The following is a 19,328-nucleotide window of genomic DNA, read 5'->3' as shown; positions in this document are numbered from 1 at the left end:
GGATTGAAATAATTGTTTTTTTCCAAATTCTCTTGGCATAATTGTTCAAATTTCCAGTTTTGGTTTGAATTTAACAATTAAAATCAATAATCATAATTAAGTATTTGTGTTCTTATTTTAAGATAATCTAGTGTGACAACTTACCTGCCGATGGGGCAAATTGTCACAAGTGCACATTCTCCATTCAACAGTCTACAACTCCGTAATGAGATAAGATATGAAAATGTAATCAATGCATCATATGTGCCCGAGACTTCCGTCTTTCATTTGGTGAAACATTTATTACGTTGTGATGTATGGTGCTCAGTAAAAGTTAGTCAGTGTGAAGAGTGTGACAACTTACCCCGCTCTCCCCTAATAATCAGTAATATAATCAGTAATATAATCACTAATAAAATACGCTGTACAGACTGAACTAAAGCACAAAACAGTCTTTGCTCTGTCTTCTTACATCAATATGAGGCGAGACAAAAACTGCTCTGGTGTCTCTGTGGTGTGTCTTCATGTTTATGAGGTTTTGTGCACGTTTGTATTTTTTATTACATATTTTATATGAATTAATGTGTAAGATAGTGCTACTAAAGCCTCAAACTAAATATGGTGTGTACCTGTGCCCTCCTTGTGGCAGAACGTGGACAGCAGCATCAGCAAACAGTCAAATTTGAAGATGAATTAACATTTCAGGTATCTAACAGTGATTCTTGAGATAAGAGACAAAACATGTCCGGCGGATAAAACCCAATTTTGTGGTTAAAAATATGCATACAAGTGTTAACCAACTGCCTAAAAGACAAACTGTGATTTTGCATTTTTTATACATGTATATTTATTTTAAATGGTACAACACATCACCAGTACCTTAAAAATCCACTGTCCACAAGCAGGTGTGATGATATTAAAATACAGAAAAAAATTAAGAGTAATGTAAAATTAAACATCATGGCTCTCGTCACTGAGTATTTAAGTAAATACCTTTTATAATATCAAAATATGACATTGAAATTTTATTTTTACACATTTTTTAAGTGATTGAAATCGTGTCCAGAGTACAAAAAAATCAGGAATTATTGTGGGCAGCTTACACTCTGAGGACCCCTTTACCACTTCCTGTTTGATGCACATGCCATGAGGTCACTGCTGTGATAATTGTTTTATTTCATTTATTGCACACCTTTCTGATAAACTCTGTGTCACAGCATAGTGCGTCAACACTGTAAAAACAGCTTCATTCAGGAGGCTTGTAGAGGCGTAAGCAGCTGATGAAAAACAAGATGGCTTCTGTCAGATGTCAACACCATCAACACCATTTTGTCTGACGGTGTGGACCCTTTTTCTAATGGTGTTGACAAATGTCACAAAAGTGTCCTGTTCACCATTTATATTAAGTTATTTTTACTAATATTTCAGTCATATTGCTTCCTGTGTATTTTACTGATATTTCTGCTTCACAGATGTGTCAAATATCAAATTTGTCTTATCTTGAATCTCATTGTTTATGTTTATATTATTAATCCTGTAGGAAAATGCTTAGTCCTCTGCATTTGACCCATTCACTCAGTGATGCAGTGGGCAGCCACCAATCCAGCATAGCCTCTGTTCGTTGGATTTGAACGCCCAACCTTCCGATCATGTGGCATCTGCTGAGCTAGCTGTGCCTGAGAGCTGATGTATGAATCCTGCTTCCGGGCCCAAACTACTCTGTGTTTATTAAGCCTGTTAAAATGTTTTAATGCTTTTTATCTTGTTCTATTACATCTGAACAAGCCCCTAAAAACAGTCAGTGATCACTGTCAGCCTAACCATCAGGAACCCTCATGTTAACCTTTATCAAGTGGAAAAAAGTTAGCATTCATCCTCCAGCTTCACTGTGTTTATGTTATGCTAACATAGCTGTGTCGCTAGCAACCAATTAGCACATCACTATATACCAGCTAGCCCAACTTCAGTAACCCTACAAACGTCACTGTTGGAAGTGATAGCAGAGCTGGCGTATCATGTTCAGGTGGAAACAATCTAACTTTAACTCTGTTAAATTTCATATATTCTGTTTTCATGGATGCCTGGATGTTACACCTGGTAGAGCCACACTGATCATTTAATTAAAGATGAAAGAATTTAGACAGTTTGTGACTCTCAGTGATGCTGCAGAGCTCCTGTGACTTTGGGATCTGCAGCCGAGTTTGGACCTGGAAACGGCTAATGACATCAGACATAAAGACCGGATAGCATCTCTATTGCTTAATGCATAATTGTGTTGTGAATATTCATCCTTAATCTGTATAAATGCACATGCTTCAGAAAAATTATAGTAATTACAAAATGGTACATTTCAGGCTAGAATAGCAAAGGGGAAGCTGTCAGAGGAACGAAAGAGAAGGAACAGGGAGGATCAAAAAAGAAGGAGAGAAAACATTAACAGTCAGCCTGAGTTGAAGAAAGAGTTTCTCATAAAGGGAAAGATGGAGAAAGAGAATGAAAGAGGGAAAAATAAAGAACATCAGTGATCTGAAAGGAAGAGAAAAAAGTCAGAAGAGAAGGTTTTGGAAACAAGCACAGAGACAAAAGGAGAGAAAGTCCAGCAGCGTCTAAACACAACCACAGAGAACTTTAGGAATCAGGAGCAGGCGGCTGCTTGGTGAACGATTAAGATGCAGAACTTGACGTGTGCAAAAACAGAATTGTTATGATGCGTCTTGTGATATTACAAAGGTTGTTAAGGTTTAATGGTCATTTTGAAAGAAATAATATCTTGTTTTCTACTCGTGTGTCACCACCGTCAGCACCTTGTCAACTCCATAATATGGAGTTTTTTTTATTTTTCTCTTTTGGAGAACCATACAGTTTCCTCTCTCATGATCTTCCAATAAAAATACGTAATTTTCTCAATAAATGCTGCCAAATATGATTGTTTCTTATAGAGATTAAATACAAGCTTCTGAAAATATGTATGACTGTAACTCTAATAACAAAATCTTACTTTTAAATGTGGTATAAACATCTGTGCATAAACAGTAGAACAGCAAAGCTGCTAATAGTCAAAAAAGCTGAAACAACTTCATTTAAAATATATATTTTTGCATTTCTTTGTGTCTGACGGTGTTGACAAAAACCTTGCACTTCTCCAGCAAAAACACAATTTATTAAAAAATGTTACACCTGGAGACCAAAACATGGTGCGACAGCCACAACTTTGTGTAACAATTATATGTAAATGTGTTTTTGAAAATGAAAACCTGTTTTGTCCCTAATCTCTGATAAAAATGTGCTTTTAATTTAAACGTCAGTAGCTTTAATGTTCTGTTTGCTGAGTGAAATAATGGCAGTAGATGGAAATAGCTATAAATTCTCTTCACATTGGAGGTGATTGAACAGTTGGTTGGATTAAAAACTCCCCCCAGCTTCTTTGCAGCAAAGGTTTTACTGGTGACCCAGTTCATTGTGCCTGCCAGTGTCCAGCTTGCATCTTGCGTCCTGCAGCAATGTAGTGGAAAGTCTGCTCAATGGTGGACCTGTGCACCTGTGAGCAGAGCCTCCGTGCTGCCCGTTAGGCCGGCCTTTGGTGGGATTTTGGAAGTGTACCACTTTTTCTAGCTGTCGACAGCACAGACTTGGTCATCCATGACAGCTTCTCCTCCTTTTCTTCATCACCATCTATCTTCAGGTCCCTGAGGAATTTTTAGAGGGGGACCATCTTCCTGATGTATTCCCAGATGCTCCATGTTCCATCCCAGATTGTTCACCTGGCTAATCCTCGTCCTCCTCTTTGCTCAAAGGGCCTCGAGATGTTGGCTGGAGACCTCCATGCAGTGTGAGGAACTTTCTGTCTTGACATCAGTGGCATCTTGTAACCGTTCGGCCACGCTCACAGTCCGAGTGACATCCTAATGTCATCCATGAAAAGCAGGTGGATGATGGTCCCTCCACTCCTAAATCTACATCTGTACCCACACGCAGTGATGAGCTGGTGTCGGGGGTGGAGGCCAGTGTAACACTGTTCATTTTGTTGACCAATCATTTCCATCATAGTTTTCATCAGCGGCCTTCTTACTCTGACAAAAACAAACTAATGCACGAGGACAGAAACTATGATGACATGCTCTGACTCTTTCATTAATGAACAACAACGAGATGAAATTATTATTTCCATCCAATCAGACTAATTACAGTGTGGCCGATTCGTCAGCTCGTTGTGCAGTAAGGTTAGACAATCTGCCTCTGGGAAACGCACAACTGGCTCTTCTGCTCAGTGTTTCTAATGCGTGAAAATGTCAGAGCTTGGAAGGAAGAGCAGACATGTGGACACATTTTGTATTTGATGTTTTTTAACCATAAAAAACCTGAAAGACTGTTACACTTAAATTTGAGTTAACCAAATAAAATGTAGATTTAATGATAAACTAGAACAATCTAGATATAAAACTAAATGATGTGACTAAATCAAACTCTGTCACTGAACAACAGCACAGGGAGTCACCTTGGTATGTTTTGATGATGACCTCCAGTGTTTTCTTCCACAGTCCCGTGGAGCTCCTGATGAATGTTCTTAGACCACTATTAGTCCTGCACAGTGCCAAGCTTTCCCACATACGTGTGTGTGGCCCGGAGCCACAGTCTGTCCAGGCAGGGCCAAGCTTAGTCTGGTTCCCAGATGTTCTTCCAGCATTGCTTAAATCCAGCTGTGGGCGGGTCTGCCCTTCTGTTTCATTTCCATGTCTACAGCCTGAGCTGCGAGCCTCAGTTATCTTGTTTGACCTCTTTCATGATGATGTCTCTCATGAGTGCTTTCTACACCTCAGTTAACCCTGCTAACATCCATGTGGGCTCCCCTCATTTTGGCTTCCAGCTTTCTTCTCCACAGGGGGGCTTCCTCTGCATGCATCCTTGGTCCTATATGGTTTCATAGCATCTATGAGTTCAATGGTTTCAGTGATAGTGGCAGTGGGAATAGTGGGTAGAACACTGCTTACATCTGAAAGCATCTGCTCAGAGTCGTGCTCCTGGCTGGGTGGCTACCTCGAGTTTGGCCACACACATTTCTTTCACCCCAGTAGAAACATCTGTCATTTCAGGAGGCGGGGCATCATCTAGTTCATTTACACTGCTCTGTTACACCAGTGCTGGACCATTGTGTTCATACTGCTTACTGTTACACACTGTAGCCTCTGGGTCTCCAGCTGTAATAGTAGCTGTCTGCTGTTGATGTTATTTTAATGGGCTACCAGGTACTTATGGGTCAGTCTAAATGTTGGCTTTCTGCTCATCCATGGCTTCAACATGTGTTGCATATGACCCCTCTGATTGGGTTGGCAGGCCTCGTAGCATTCCATCAATCCCATATTGTCGGTCTTTATGCATGTGTGGCTGGTTGCAGTAGGCCTCTTCTCATCAATATGTGCTGATCGGTGAACAAATACACACCTGAATCATCAAAATGCAGTCTTTAAATAACGATTTCATTTACAGTTTGAGACCAGATTGAGGCAGGCCTCCTCACAGGCTCACGTTCTGGGTGTGGATCCCTCTGTGGTCACTTCTTTGTGAATGAGGCAGAAACGCTGCTGTTTGAACGCGTGCCATAAACAGGAGATTATGGAGGTGATTCATTAGCTTAGCTTTCCAGTTAAGCTGACATTGAACGTGTTTCTCCATTAATGCACTAAATATGTATCGTCATGATTCAGTATTATTATTATTGATGTTATCATTATGATTTGACTCGTGTTAAATACACAAATGTGCATGCACACAGCTCTGCACTCTAAAAACAATGAGTTCTGAGAGCAGCAATACTGAAACAGACTGAGTCACCAGAACAGAATAGAATAGAAGAGAATAGAGGAGAACAGAATAGAACAGAACAGAATAGACCAGAATAGAATAGAAGAGAATAGAACAGAATAGAATACAACAGAATAGAACAGAATAGAATACAACAGAATAGAATAGACCAGAATAGAATAGAATAGAACAGAATAGAATACAACAGAATAGAACAGAATAGAATACAACAGAATAGAATACAACAGAACAGAATAGAATAGAGGAGAATAGAGGAGAATAGAAGAGAATAGAATAGAACAGAATAGAATAGAACAGAATAGAACAGAATAGAATACAACAGAATAGAACAGAATAGAATACAACAGAATAGAATACAACAGAACAGAATAGAAGAGAATAGAACAGAATAGAATACAACAGAATAGAATACAACAGAACAGAATAGAAGAGAATAGAACAGAATAGAATACAACAGAATAGAATACAACAGAACAGAATAGAATAGAGGAGAATAGAGGAGAATAGAAGAGAATAGAACAGAACAGAATAGAACAGAATAGAATACAACAGAATAGAACAGAATACAACAGAACAGAATAGAAGAGAATAGAACAGAATAGAATACAACAGAATAGAATACAACAGAATAGAACAGAATAGAATACAACAGAACAGAATACAACAGAAGAGAATAGAAGAGAAGAGAATAGAATAGAAGAGAATAGAACAGAATAGAATAGAATACAACAGAATAGAATAGAATACAACAGAATAGAATAGAATACAACAGAATAGAAGAGAATAGAATAGAACAGAATAGAACAGAACAGAATAGAACAGAATAGAACAGAACAGAACAGAATAGAACAGAATAGAATAGAACAGAATAGAACAGAACAGAATAGAATACAACAGAATAGAATACAACAGAACAGAATAGAAGAGAATAGAACAGAATAGAATACAACAGAATAGAATACAACAGAACAGAATAGAAGAGAATAGAACAGAATAGAATACAACAGAATAGAATACAACAGAATAGAACAGAATAGAATACAACAGAACAGAATAGAATACAATAGAATAGAAGAGAACAGAATAGAATACAACAGAATAGAATACAACAGAAGAGAATAGAAGAGAAGAGAATAGAATAGAAGAGAATAGAATAGAACAGAATAGAATAGAATACAACAGAATAGAATAGAATACAACAGAATAGAATAGAAGAGAACAGAATAGAATAGAACAGAATAGAACAGAATAGAATAGAACAGAATAGAACAGAATAGAATACAACAGAACAGAATAGAAGAGAATAGAACAGAACAGAACAGAATAGAACAGAATAGAATAGAACAGAAGAGAATAGAAGAGAACAGAACAGAATAGAACAGAATAGAACAGAACAGAACAGAATAGAATAAAACAGAACAGAATAGAATGCTTTATTGTCACTATGCACATGTGCAATGATATACAGTAGTATAGGTCTCAAGAAAAAAAGTAAAAACAGCTGATAAATTGTTCTACTTATCTGCTTGTGGTCACTAGTTACAGCAGCCAGCATCATTCATCCCTGTATGGAGCTGTGCTCCTGTTTTTTTTTCTTTATACTACAACCATGAAATGAACTCCCTGTTTAGAGTTTGGGATTCCTGGTTCGCAGCGTGTGGATCGTAGCAGGCGTGGGCAAGTCATTTCCCCACGGGGCCACATGAGAAACTGGGTCCGTCGTGGTGGTTCGCACCAATAAGTTGAATCAGTTTTGCTGCATAGTAATTTGATCAGTTTTATACTGCTACAGGCAGTAAAAATATGAAATGCAACCTTTGTCACTGTTTAATCAACATTGCCATTGTGCGTCATGTCCCCTGCTGTCTGAGCGTGCAGTTGCCTCTCCCTTTCATGGAGTGCATTGCTGCCATCTCTGCTGTGATGTCAAACTCTTTTTGTTAACCTATGATAAGCAACTGAGCCATGTTGTGGGCAGCTGTTGCCCAGAGTGAGGAGAAAAAGTCCAAATCATTTGTTTTTCAGCTGAAGCTCCATCGATCCATCTTTTTATGGTTCGTCTGCAAAGGGGAAGATTCTCAAAGGCTTCTGTTGTCTCAGGGCGTGTCAGCAGAGCAGAGTCCACCAAACACTCTTTGGTAAACTCCCCCTGAGAATTTTGTTTGGCAATCACAAAGCTGGTCTCAAGTGCTCCATCTCTGGCTGTGTAAATCTTTATAAAAACTCTGCTTTTCCTTTTAAAGCTTTGCTTGCAAATCTTCAAATGTCCATTCGTGCTCAGCACCAGTGCATTGCTGTATTTCTCTGGTGATTCAAATTATAATCCTTAAACGCAGCGATCGGCTCTCAGCACACAGCTTTGCCTCTGACGGTCAGGAAATACTTACAAGTTCACATCAAGAAATACTTTTTTTTTCAGGTGCAGCACAACATAACATTGGTTCCACCACATTTCCAGTGAAGCTGCTTTCACTTGTATATATGTACATGCATACATTTAACAACAAAGGAAATGGTACCTTCAAAATAAAAGAAATAACGTTGTATTGTGATTTCCCTCAAAATCTCAATAAACAATGAGCTCGTGTTTGACACACAGTGTTTCTAAGACTGTTTGGTTGATATACTTGTGTTTGAATTTCCCACCGACCCCACGTAGGCCAGTCAGGGGCAAGGAAGGATCGAGGGGTTGTAAATGCCCAGGACGGGATTATCAGGTTGACACTGTGGCAGTCTGACATGGAAAGAAGAAAAATAAAATGATATAAATGAAAAAGAAAGGAAATAGTTTCCAGATGTGTATAATAATAATGATATGAATGTTTATTGTAGTAAAAATCACAGGGCTTGGACCACAGGCTGAAGCTCAATCATAGAAATGGACAAAAACTCTTTAGATTGCTGGTGAAACATGATTTACTGTACAGACAAAGTAACCATGTTTGAACAGGGATATGAATGAAAAAGACTATTAAGTCTTCTCTATAACTTAAATACAATTCAAAATAATTTGGTTTTCTATTAAAATATCTTTGGGTGAAATGAAGACCTTTCAGATATGAAGAAATGCAAACTTTGGCTGTAATTCCACTAATAAACCTGAGCTGTGGAAAGAATAAAACAGACATCGGTGGAGGCCTTCTGCTGGATGGTGTCACTGAGAAAAGCTGCTTAAATAAATATGCACTGCTTAACACACTGAGGATTTAAGTGACTCGGAGGCAGAGTTGGGGTATCATAGTGAGGCTGAAGCAGGGGAAGTGTGTGGGCTCCACAGGGCCCTGCTTTAGCTTTAGCGTGGCACCACACTGGAGCTCCAGCTCCGCCTGGATGTTTACAGGTGCTTTTTACAGATCAGCGGCAGGTGGATTACTGAGCAGTTTGCACTGTTGAGGCTCCTCCTTCACTTTCCTCATGCAGCTTGAAAAATTCATTGAGCATTTTTTGACTTAGCCATCGCACCTCAGTATGATAGGACCCAGAGGGCGAGTGGGGATCTAAACCAGTGGCCTTGAGGAAGCTAACCGAGTGTTGGCCGGCTCATTAAATGTTCAATATTCAGGGATTTACTGCATAGTGTTTCCTGGTTTATGATGCAGTGATTGGACGTCTCTCTCTGCATCTTTTCATCGTGCATCACACCCACTCTGTCTGTTGTTAGTATCATAAGTTTGTCCAAAGGCAGTTTCATGTCTTTTGTACATTTCAAAGATCTATTTTCCTGTGCTCCTTCCATGCATTGATTGAATCCTCAAAAGTTCCTGTTTAACACATAAAGTGGATGAAAATGACCAACTGTGAAGCATCAGTCCGTGCTCTTATCCACAGCAAGGGTGTGTGTGATGAAGCCTTTCCATCAACTGTGCTTTTAAGTGGCACGCTCACGCACACCATCAGCAGCAGTGATGGTGTGCGTGAGCTCAGGCAAACGTTTGAAAATGTCAGAGCACGAGACGTCGCTGCCGAGCCGACTTCGATATCTCGTCTGCCTGTAAAACCTTCGCTGCAGCTTCACTTCAGTGTGTTGTAGGATCAGACGACTCTTCTGTCTCCCGTAACTGTTGCTGTGTATTTTGTGCACTCGTCCTGATGTTTTGTCACACGGTGCCGTCTTATGTTATATTGTTTAACTACGACCACATTAGCTCTACAAACAAAGCACACAGGTTTACCAGCAGCGTCTGCATCCCACCATGTTTTGGTCATTTCTTTTAGGGGTTTGCTTTAATTGAGTGAACTCAGACTTGCATCCATCTGCTTGGCCCTGACTGGTCGAAGTGGACAGGGGAAAGAAGTGATTGGTGCTTGCAGGGACACCGACTGCTGCGCTGCATTATGGGGTTTGTAGTATGACTGGTGTGGGTGCCACATACCCCCTAGCCATTAATAATTGAAATATGAAATTATGTTGTGGGGTAGAGGTAACTGTATTGTGGGCTAAATGTGGCCCGTGGGCCTCGAGTTTGACACGTCTGACTTAGACCTTGGAGGGTTAAGTGGAAAAAGCCTTTTATTATGATAAATGCACAGTAAATGAAATGCATTTGTCAGAGAGCTAAGCACTTACTGCTATTGCTCATCAAAATTGTGTATGCAAAAAGTTATTTTCATCATTTTTGGACAGCTGGTAATACAGCGAGCAAGATGCCCTGTTAGCCGCTGGACAAGAGCACCTGCTCACAAAATGAAAAAGACCAAGTAGTGCCTGGTTTCTTTACTAAAACAATGCTTTTTGTTGCTGCACCCATTGTGTAAGATGACACTTGTTGTTACCACTGACAACTAGGTGTGTTGGTGAATGAGCCAGGATGGAAAGCTTTCAGATTCCCACGTTTAAAGACATTTAGTGAGTGTGTCTGGGATGAAAAGCATTGTTTCTGTAGGAATGTAGGAATATTGTAAAGCACTGAGCTAAGAATAAATGTCAGTGTGTTGTTTTTGGCGTGACTGTTATGTGTTTCCTGTTTTACTTTGAAAGTCTGTGTTATCTTAGTCTTTTCAGTTTACGTTTCCCTGTCTCGTCAGTTCTGAGTTGCCCCAGCTGTGTTTCCCTCTTGTTGTCCATTTTCCTGATTGCTCCCTCTAGGTATTTAAACCCTGTGTTTCAGTGTGTCATGGTTTGCGATCTCCCCCGTGTTGTAAATAGTTTGGTGTTTTGTTGTAAATAAATAGTTTGTTGTAAATAGCTGTAAATAGATTTGTCGATACTTTCGTTTTGGGATTTTGGTGGTGAGCTTTAGTGGGGGTTTTTTGTGTGTGTTTTTTTTTCTTTATTTTTACTTTTTTTCGTGTTGCACTCCGGTTGCCTAGGCCGGGGTGTAACATATGGGGGCTCGTCCGGGATTGCCTTCGCTGGGGGGTCCGGGGACCGCCCCAGCCTTTGTCGTCGCTGGAGGGTCCGTGGGACCGCTCCAGCCTTCATCCGCCTTCGCTGGAGGGTCCGAGGGACCGCTCCAGCCTTCGTCGTCTGCTGGAGGGTCAGTGGGACCGCTCCAGCCTTCATCATCTTCGTCTGCCTTCGCTTCAGCTGTCCGTCTCCGCTGGAGGGTCCGAGGGACCGCTCCAGCCTTCATCCGCCTTCGCTGGAGGGTCCGAGGGACCGCTCCAGCCTTCGTCGTCTGCTGGAGGGTCCGTGGGACCGCCCCAGCCTTCATCCGCCTTCGCTGGAGGGTCCGTGGGACCGCTCCAGCCTTCGTCGTCTGCTGGAGGGTCGGTGGGACCGCTCCAGCCTTCATCCGCCTTCGCTGGAGGGTCCAAGGGACCGCTCCAGCCTTCGTCGTCTGCTGGAGGGTCAGTGGGACCGCTCCAGCCTTCATCAGCTTCGTCTGCCTTCGCTGAGGGGAGGGTCCGTGGGACCGCCCCAGCCTTCATCCGCCTTCGCTGGAGGGTCCGTGGGACCGCCCCAGCCTTCATCCGCCTTCGCTGGAGGGTCCGTGGGACCGCTCCAGCCTTCGTCGTCTGCTGGAGGGTCAGTGGGACCGCTCCAGCCTTCATCGGCTTCGTCTGTCTGGATCAAACTTTTCACTTGGTGTTAAATGTTTGATTTTTGGGTGGGGGGAACTGTTACGTTTCGGTGTTGTCAGTGTGTGTTTTTGGCGTGACTGTTATGTGTTCCTTTATTGAAAGTCGTGTTATCAGTCTTTCAGTTTACGTTTCCCGCCGCAGTTCTGATTGCCCAGCTGTGTTTCCTCTTGTTTCCATTTCTGATTGCTCTCTCGTTTTAAAAAGTGTGTCATGGTTCGCGCCCCCTGTTGTAATAGTTGGGTTTTGTTGTAATAAAAGTCTGTGAAATAGTGTGATGTTAATATTTTCGTTAGCAACCTTCGTTGGGATTTTGGTGAGGCCTTCGTGTTTATTTCCTTATCTTTGTTTTTTACGTTGCACCCGGTTGCCTAGCCGGTGAACCCTTAAAAACAAACAAAACTACTCATACCAAAATGCACCCTTCATTTTTCTCTAAAGTCTTTAGAGGATGAAAAATTAAAAATCCAGCGGATGCACATTCCTGTTTAAGTATTGTGGTCAGAGATGCTCGTTCATCGTGGTAATGAGTGTGAAGGTCAGTTTGGGGACATTAAACCAAATCTTCTTTGGGTCGTATGTATATATATATTTGCCTTTATGTCTTCTCTGATCCAGAGAAGAACCCGGTTCTGCTGTTTTCCACCCTGGAACCAGAATGGCTTGAAGAAAACATTAAATCTAAAATAACTATATGATTGACGGCTGTGGTTAGTGTACAGTATGTAAGCCTCTGCCCTGAACTGCAGTTGGAAACACTGCACATGTGTAAATATTTCAAGTGTTCACAGAAAATGGCACTTTCAGCCTGTGAGTGTCAACACTACTCAGCTCTGCGTTGGTCTGCACAGAAACACATCATCGTAGCACTTCTGTGAATGCGGCCGACGACGATCGGTTTGTGGCAGTTGATGTAATTTTGATTTCAAGAGAGATTAAGCGTTCCTTCTCTGCTCACACTTGTTTGGATGTGTTTATAGTCAGGGTTCATTTGGCTATAAAATTCGAGCGTCTGAGCCTTACATGGAGATTGTGAGTCAGCTTCAGAGGATTTTCAGTTATCCCAAGCCATGGAGCAGCTTTGCAGACAAATTATCCTCCATCCATAAGTCTCCCTGACTGACAGCTGGGCATTTGGCTCGGGACCAAAACCTGTAAACAACAGCAGAGTCTGTGAGATGCACAATTTGCACACGGAGAAACTTTCTGTGCACTCACACAGCACTTCACATCACCTGCCAATTTGAGAACATGTGTCAGAATATCAAAGTATCGTTGGTTTGTCTCACATCTTCAAAGCTGTCAAGGTTTCATTGTGAATGTGAGGACTGAACGACGGAGCAGAGCAATTGACTGGGCTTTTAAAGTTCTGTGCTCCTTCAGAGCAGAGCTACTGTTGAGGAAAGGATGGATACAGATGGAAAGAAAGGTGAGTTATTTAGTGGGAATCCAGCAGGATCAAGGAGACTTTTGATAGATGAAGACAAACAGGGTTGCATAATAACCCCAGTTCTCATGGTGGAGTTAAGATGCCAAGCCGCTGCTCTTACTTCCCAAACGAACATGTGCAAATGTGCTGCAGCTCAGCCATAACTTAAGTCTTGGACAAAACAGCGTGATCCACTTTAGTCACACTTGAAATCAGGATTAGAAAAATCTCTTGGCAAGTGATCTGAGAGAAGTCAAATCAGGTCAGTCGAAATTCAGTGGGACACCCGAAAAGAGAGCGAGCTCATGCTGTCAATTCTGCTGTGCTGTTTTCAACCAGATGGATAGCCAATTGCAGCTCCAGATGTGCTTCGAATCCATCTGAGCACAAAGGAGGATGACATCCAAAAACAAAAGGGCCTCCCTCTCACTCTGAAGAGCGAGTGCCACACTGATTGAAAGAGTGAAGGGATAATTGCAATCAGGCCAGTGCCAGTTTTCATTACGTCCTCAGCCGCGGGTCTTAATGCAGCCCTGCACTCCAGCAAAGCAAGCCTTGGAAAAGAGGCTGTTGTTGTGGCGAGCCGGGTGGATCAGATGAAGACAGAACCGACAGCTTTAGATCACTGGACTCTTAATCTGCTCCTGTCTGTCGGATGTGATGTAATCTCACAATGTGGGATTAAAAAGAGCACGCACAAACACAAAAGGAGCCCCGCCGTTTTCTGTGCAGCTTTCGAGGGTCACTGCAGGGGTTAATAGACTGTTTGAGGCATCTGAGGAGTGAGGCAGCCGTGTTATTTTCTCTCTAATTCTCGCTTTAAAACTTCTCTATTGACAGGCGGAGGCACGCTTTAACCTGAAATGTTTAACTTTGCGTTATCCATTTTCCATTATTACAGCCTGATCTATAGGCATGGCAAGCTGGAAAGTACACATACGATGTCGCAGACGCAGCATCTGAATTGGTGTTTTGTCTTTTATTCCCAGATAATTGTAACGGCCCTCTGGTATCGGCGCTGCCCCATTCATCCTTTCAGAGCTCCTCTGAGTCCTCCGTCAGCTATGCTGCCTACAACGCCAAGCTCAACAGAAGAGATGGTGAGTACAGTGAATGTTCCTGCATTATTCAGCGTTTCTAAATGCTTGTAGTTAACAATAACCATAGAGGTAACAGAGCAGAAAACACTCAGCTGAAGTGTTTTTATAGTGGGTTTATGGGTTGTTTTGGAAGGCACAGACAAATAAGCTCTTAAGACTTTCTGAATCTATCACATGCAGCAATATAAAGGGGTCTGTTTACCTATTTGGAGGAGATGGCCCCTCTATTGGAAGCAGTGATGAGTGGGCCGAGAAATTCAACAGCCACAGTCGCCATGGCAACTCGAGGCACTGACTGGATGTTTTTTGCCACAGACTGTATGTAAAAGCTGTATGTGTGCACTGTGACATCACTCAGTGGTCAGCATTTTGCCGGCCTGCATGTATGTATGTACACGCACACACTAACCAAGCATCAGTAATCATCAACTAACATCAATAGAAACAGCTGTCAGAGGTGGAGCAGGTCACCTGGTCAGAGTGTCCTTGGGTTCCCAATGCACTGATCAGAGTGGGAATGTTGGATACAAAGTACTGAAGCATAGGGAAAAAGAGCTGGTATGATCTGGTGAATGAGGCTTGTAGTAGCGCTTTGAGTGGGAATCCATTTACTTTATCCATTAGCAGAATTACTCAACCCTGGAAGAAAAGAGCAGTGTAACTGAACCGTCTGCAAACGTCACCAATAACAATAATAGATGCATTTATAGAGTTGACAATGAATTTTGTGGCCAAACTCAAAGTAGCCAAGAACACAACTCCCCTGGCTCTATCAGATCTACCCAAAGCTCTGCTTAGTATCACTGAAACCAGCGAGCCCTGAAACTTCACAAAAAGTAAAGACATTTCTGTTTGGTCAGTTATTTCTTTGTTGTAACACTGCTCGTGTGCAATAAACCATATATGGCATTGGTAAGTCTGTTTGTTTCCCCTAAATGGTGCCATATGGTAATTTGTAAGGTTTGTTTGTTGGCTGAGCAGCAGAGTTGAGCAACAGGACAACAAAGACATAACAGACCAAAATCAAATTTCCCTACTTTCTGTGCTAAGCTAATATGACTGGAAACCAGAATCTGTGTAGCTGGGAAGTTGGTTAGTCAGGCAACTGGTGCAGACGAGTGTCATGAGAGATAGGTCACAGCAAAAAAGAAAATATACACTACATTGCCAAAAGTATTTTGTCACACATCCAAATCACAGAATTCAGGTGTTCCAATCATGGCCACAGGTGTGTAACATCAAGCACCTAGGCAGGCATGCAGACTGCTGCTACAAACATTTGTGAAACAATGGTGATTTCCATAGGTGCCACCTGTGCAACTATTCCAGTCATCAAATTTCTTCACGACTAAATATTCCACAGTCGACTATTAATGGAACTTTAAGTGGAAGCGACTGGGAACAGCAGCAGCTCAGCCACGAAGTGGTTGTTCATGTGCAATCACAGAGGGGGGGCAGCGAATGGTGAGGAGCATAGTGCACAGAGGTTGCCAACTTTCTGCAGAGCCAATTTCTACAGACCTCCAAACTTGATGTGGGCTTCAGATTAGCTCAAGAAGCATACAAACTGCACCCACAAGCCTTAATCACCTGGGCCAAAGCAAAGTATTGGATGCAGTGGTATAACTACGCCACCACTGGACTGTACAGCAAGTGGAGACATGCTCTCTGGAGTGATAAATGATGCTTCTCCATCTGACAATCTGTTTCGCCTTATTACTTTTGTACTACCAAATAATTCAAGTTGTATAGAAGTTTATGGAAAAAGAGGCCGTATTCTCCCTTCGTCTATGACCTCAGTAAACACCTGACTAATGTGCATGTTCATCCTTTCATTTTACGTCAGTGGTCTGAATTTCTAGTTGCAAGTCAATTCTTATTGAATACAACATTAAATATAATTCGTAAGTTATTAAGGCCGTTACACACTAAACGTGTGCAAAATGACGCAGACCTGCCCTGTAACCTCTACACACACTGAGTGTTGCATTTTTGCAGAAATTTGTCCCTCAAAAACATCCACTGTGTAAAAACTAAAGCAAGTGGGCATCAGGCCATAATGAGTCCTGATGTTTCTGAACAAGAAAGGTAACAAAAAGCTGCGTCACAGATGCGTTCGTACATTTTTCAGGATGGTAGTGGTGCCTATTTGAAGTCTTCTTAGCAGAGCAGTATAAAACTGCCAATCAAAAATAAATATGTAAATTATTGAATTAAATTTGTTAACTCTTATTAAAAACTTAGTTTATAAAAGATGATTTTTCAGTACAAGTTAAAAATGTAAATTTAAGACCAGAGTGCTGACACAGCCAGCATCTCCTTTCAGTGCTTCTGAGCAGCCGCTATATTAATTCATGCATCGAATAGTGTCAGCCAAGAAAAACAATTATCCCTCAAAAACAACCACATATCTTTGCTACAGCTGAACTGGGCATAGACCTCCACTGTTAGCCTGCAGCGGGCCCAAATGTAGGCAGAGGGCTGAAACAGAAGAGGCCGAAGGCACGTTGTGAAAGCAGTAAAAACAATTACCAGACAGGAAGTTAAACCCAGATAAAACTACATAAAAGGAGAAATAAACAGCAATCATGATGGGAGCAAGGAGACACTCAACAGTGAAACATTAATGGTTGAAGTCAGATGGGACACAGAATACAAGAAAAATGGAGGAAACTAAACCACGAATAACGAAACAGGGACTGAAGCTGACTTATTGGTTCTGAAAACCAAGAACTGAGAACCGACACCAGAACTGCAAAGACTAGAAAACTGTATAGAACGGAAACGTTCATAGAAACTAAACAGGAGCCAGAACCACAACCGTATAATAACAACTGAGGCTAAACATTAATAGGATGGAAAGACATGAAAACAGGAACCAAATGTAAAAAGAAACAAACAGTAAAATATGAAAAATCCAAACAGAAACTCACAACAACACAACACTAACATGTCTTACATCTGGGCTCTCATCAGCTCTGTGGGGCAGGTCAACCACCCCGCCTGCCATAACCACACTCTCTGTGCAGCTCTGTGGGTCCGGGGCAGGCGCCCCTCATCGTTCCATCATCACAGGAAAATGGCAAAGGAAGAGCTGTGGCTACGTTTTGGTTTAATTCTGAATGTGATGCAGAAAGCTGCTCTATCTTTAACTCGCCCCTCAGTCATCCCACTTTTCCGTTCCACTGAACTTAAGCCTTTCAGGTAAAATAAAGCTGCCGGTGAATAAAAAGCATTGGGCTCTTTATTGGAACTTTGAACATACTGCATATACAGTGCATAAAATGAATCAGTTGTTTTCCACAGAAACAGGGGCTTTCACTGTGGCTGCTGGAGTGGAACTTAGCCTTGAAGCCTTTCACATAAACTCCTCGCACGTACACATCAAGACTTGTTGACAGAGTGCATGTGTCAGACCCTCTGCCTGTATTTTCTGCTCTTCCTCAGGTGCAGGAGGTTGGTCTCCAATGGTAACTGACCAAGAGCCCTGGCTCCAGGTGGACCTCAGGGAGCAGATGGAGGTGACTGCTGTAGCCACACAGGGACGCTATGACAGCTGGGACTGGGTCAGCAGTTACCTGCTGCTCTACAGTGACACAGGCCGGGCTTGGAAACAGTACAGACATGAGGATGGCGTAGGGGTCAGTATTTTTTATCCGCTTTCTCCACCTACCTACCTTCAGTTTGTTACTGACTTAAAGCTGATACAACAGTACAGCTGTATTATTGTAGGGTCTTTACCTTTCGACATAAAGCACCTTCAGATGACGCTTGTTGAGATTTTAATTGAGTTGAATTGAAACCAGCTAGCCAACAACTAATATGATCAGTCGAAGGGAAAAAGTGTAAGGCCTATTCTGGAATGTTGATGGATAGGTCAACGGTTGGGAAATATGCCTATATGCTTCCTTAATGAGTTTGGAGTTAAATAGCTTTCAGACTGGAAGCTGAGCAAAAAGCTAGCCAGGATCCAAAGGTCACTAATTAACTTGTGTATGTGACCCATAAAGAAACAAGCAGCAATATCAAGTTTAGTTTTGAAACAAATACACACCGGAGGCATTTCTGGGCTTAGGGAACACTGTCTCTGTTTTAGGCTAGTGGAAGAAGTTTGCCTTCCAGGCTTTCTGCCAGAGTTTCTGTCAGAGAGATCGCAGGAAACCAGCAGAGACAGAATAAAGAGCAATGAAGTCTACTGATTCAGCAGGTTGAGCTGAATGAATTGGAGAGAATGGGTGTTTTACCAAGCGGACAGGGCTGTAGGTCCAGCTGTGCTGTGCTTTTAAGCCTGTGACAGAACCCTATGAGGTCGAGGTCATCACTGACTATGACCTTAGTGTTTAGATTAAATATGTCACAGGTTAAATCATCAGTTAGGTTAACAGCCTACATGTTTTATAGATCGTTCACCTGTTTGCAGGGTTGTCACAGAAACCTTCTAATGTGGACATGTAACATCTTTGTCCATTTCATATGTGGCTAAAAGAAAATCTGATTGGCTCGTTGGATGTCACAAGGTTAATCACGTAGCACCACTGCATACTTTTCCAGCACTGGTACGTTCTTAAACACTAACATAGCTATAGTTAGCTATAGTTAGCTATAGTTAGCGTTGTGTCACATGTTTCATTCTCTGTTCATTTCTTGTGTTTTGTGGACCATCTGTTCCTGGCATTGCTGGTCAGTGTCAGTTAACATCCTCTCACTTCTGACACGTTTCAGGTGTGGCTCTGGTGTCAGTCCAGTTTTTTCTTTTTATCCCCTCTGTAATGTCGCAACATATTATGCCGGCCATACATGGATTCAGAGTCTCAGAAAATAGCTCCATGTTGGCACATGCCATTAATTCTTTATTGTGTTTGGCCCAGTTATGTCAAAGACTGTCAGCAAGACGGTGAATGTCTCTCGGAGCGTTTTCTTGTTTGGTAGTCCAATTAGCAGAGAGTGTTGTTGCCTACTGGCGTGGCACTGCTGCAAAG

At 41.9% G+C, this 19,328-nt stretch overlaps 1 protein-coding gene across 3 annotated transcripts in view; it reads left to right on the top strand.

The window, feature by feature from the left end:
* Positions 1 to 19,328, top strand: part of cntnap5a (contactin associated protein family member 5a) — a 145,721-nt gene that overhangs the window by 16,753 nt on the left and 109,640 nt on the right. For 2 of the 3 annotated variants that reach the window (XM_026145972.1, XM_026145974.1), the window contains exons 2-3: positions 14,239 to 14,349; positions 17,797 to 17,990. In XM_026145972.1, the coding sequence (XP_026001757.1) occupies positions 14,239 to 14,349; positions 17,797 to 17,990 (305 nt within the window). Of the gene's footprint in view, positions 1 to 13,960; positions 14,032 to 14,238; positions 14,350 to 17,796; positions 17,991 to 19,328 lie in introns of those variants that run through there. The other variant, XM_026145975.1, reaches the window with a different exon arrangement.

Source organism: Astatotilapia calliptera, chromosome 16, assembly GCF_900246225.1.
Source record: "Astatotilapia calliptera chromosome 16, fAstCal1.2, whole genome shotgun sequence".
NCBI classification, from domain to species: domain Eukaryota; kingdom Metazoa; phylum Chordata; class Actinopteri; order Cichliformes; family Cichlidae; genus Astatotilapia; species Astatotilapia calliptera.
This window is presented reverse-complemented; position numbering and strand designations above follow the sequence as displayed.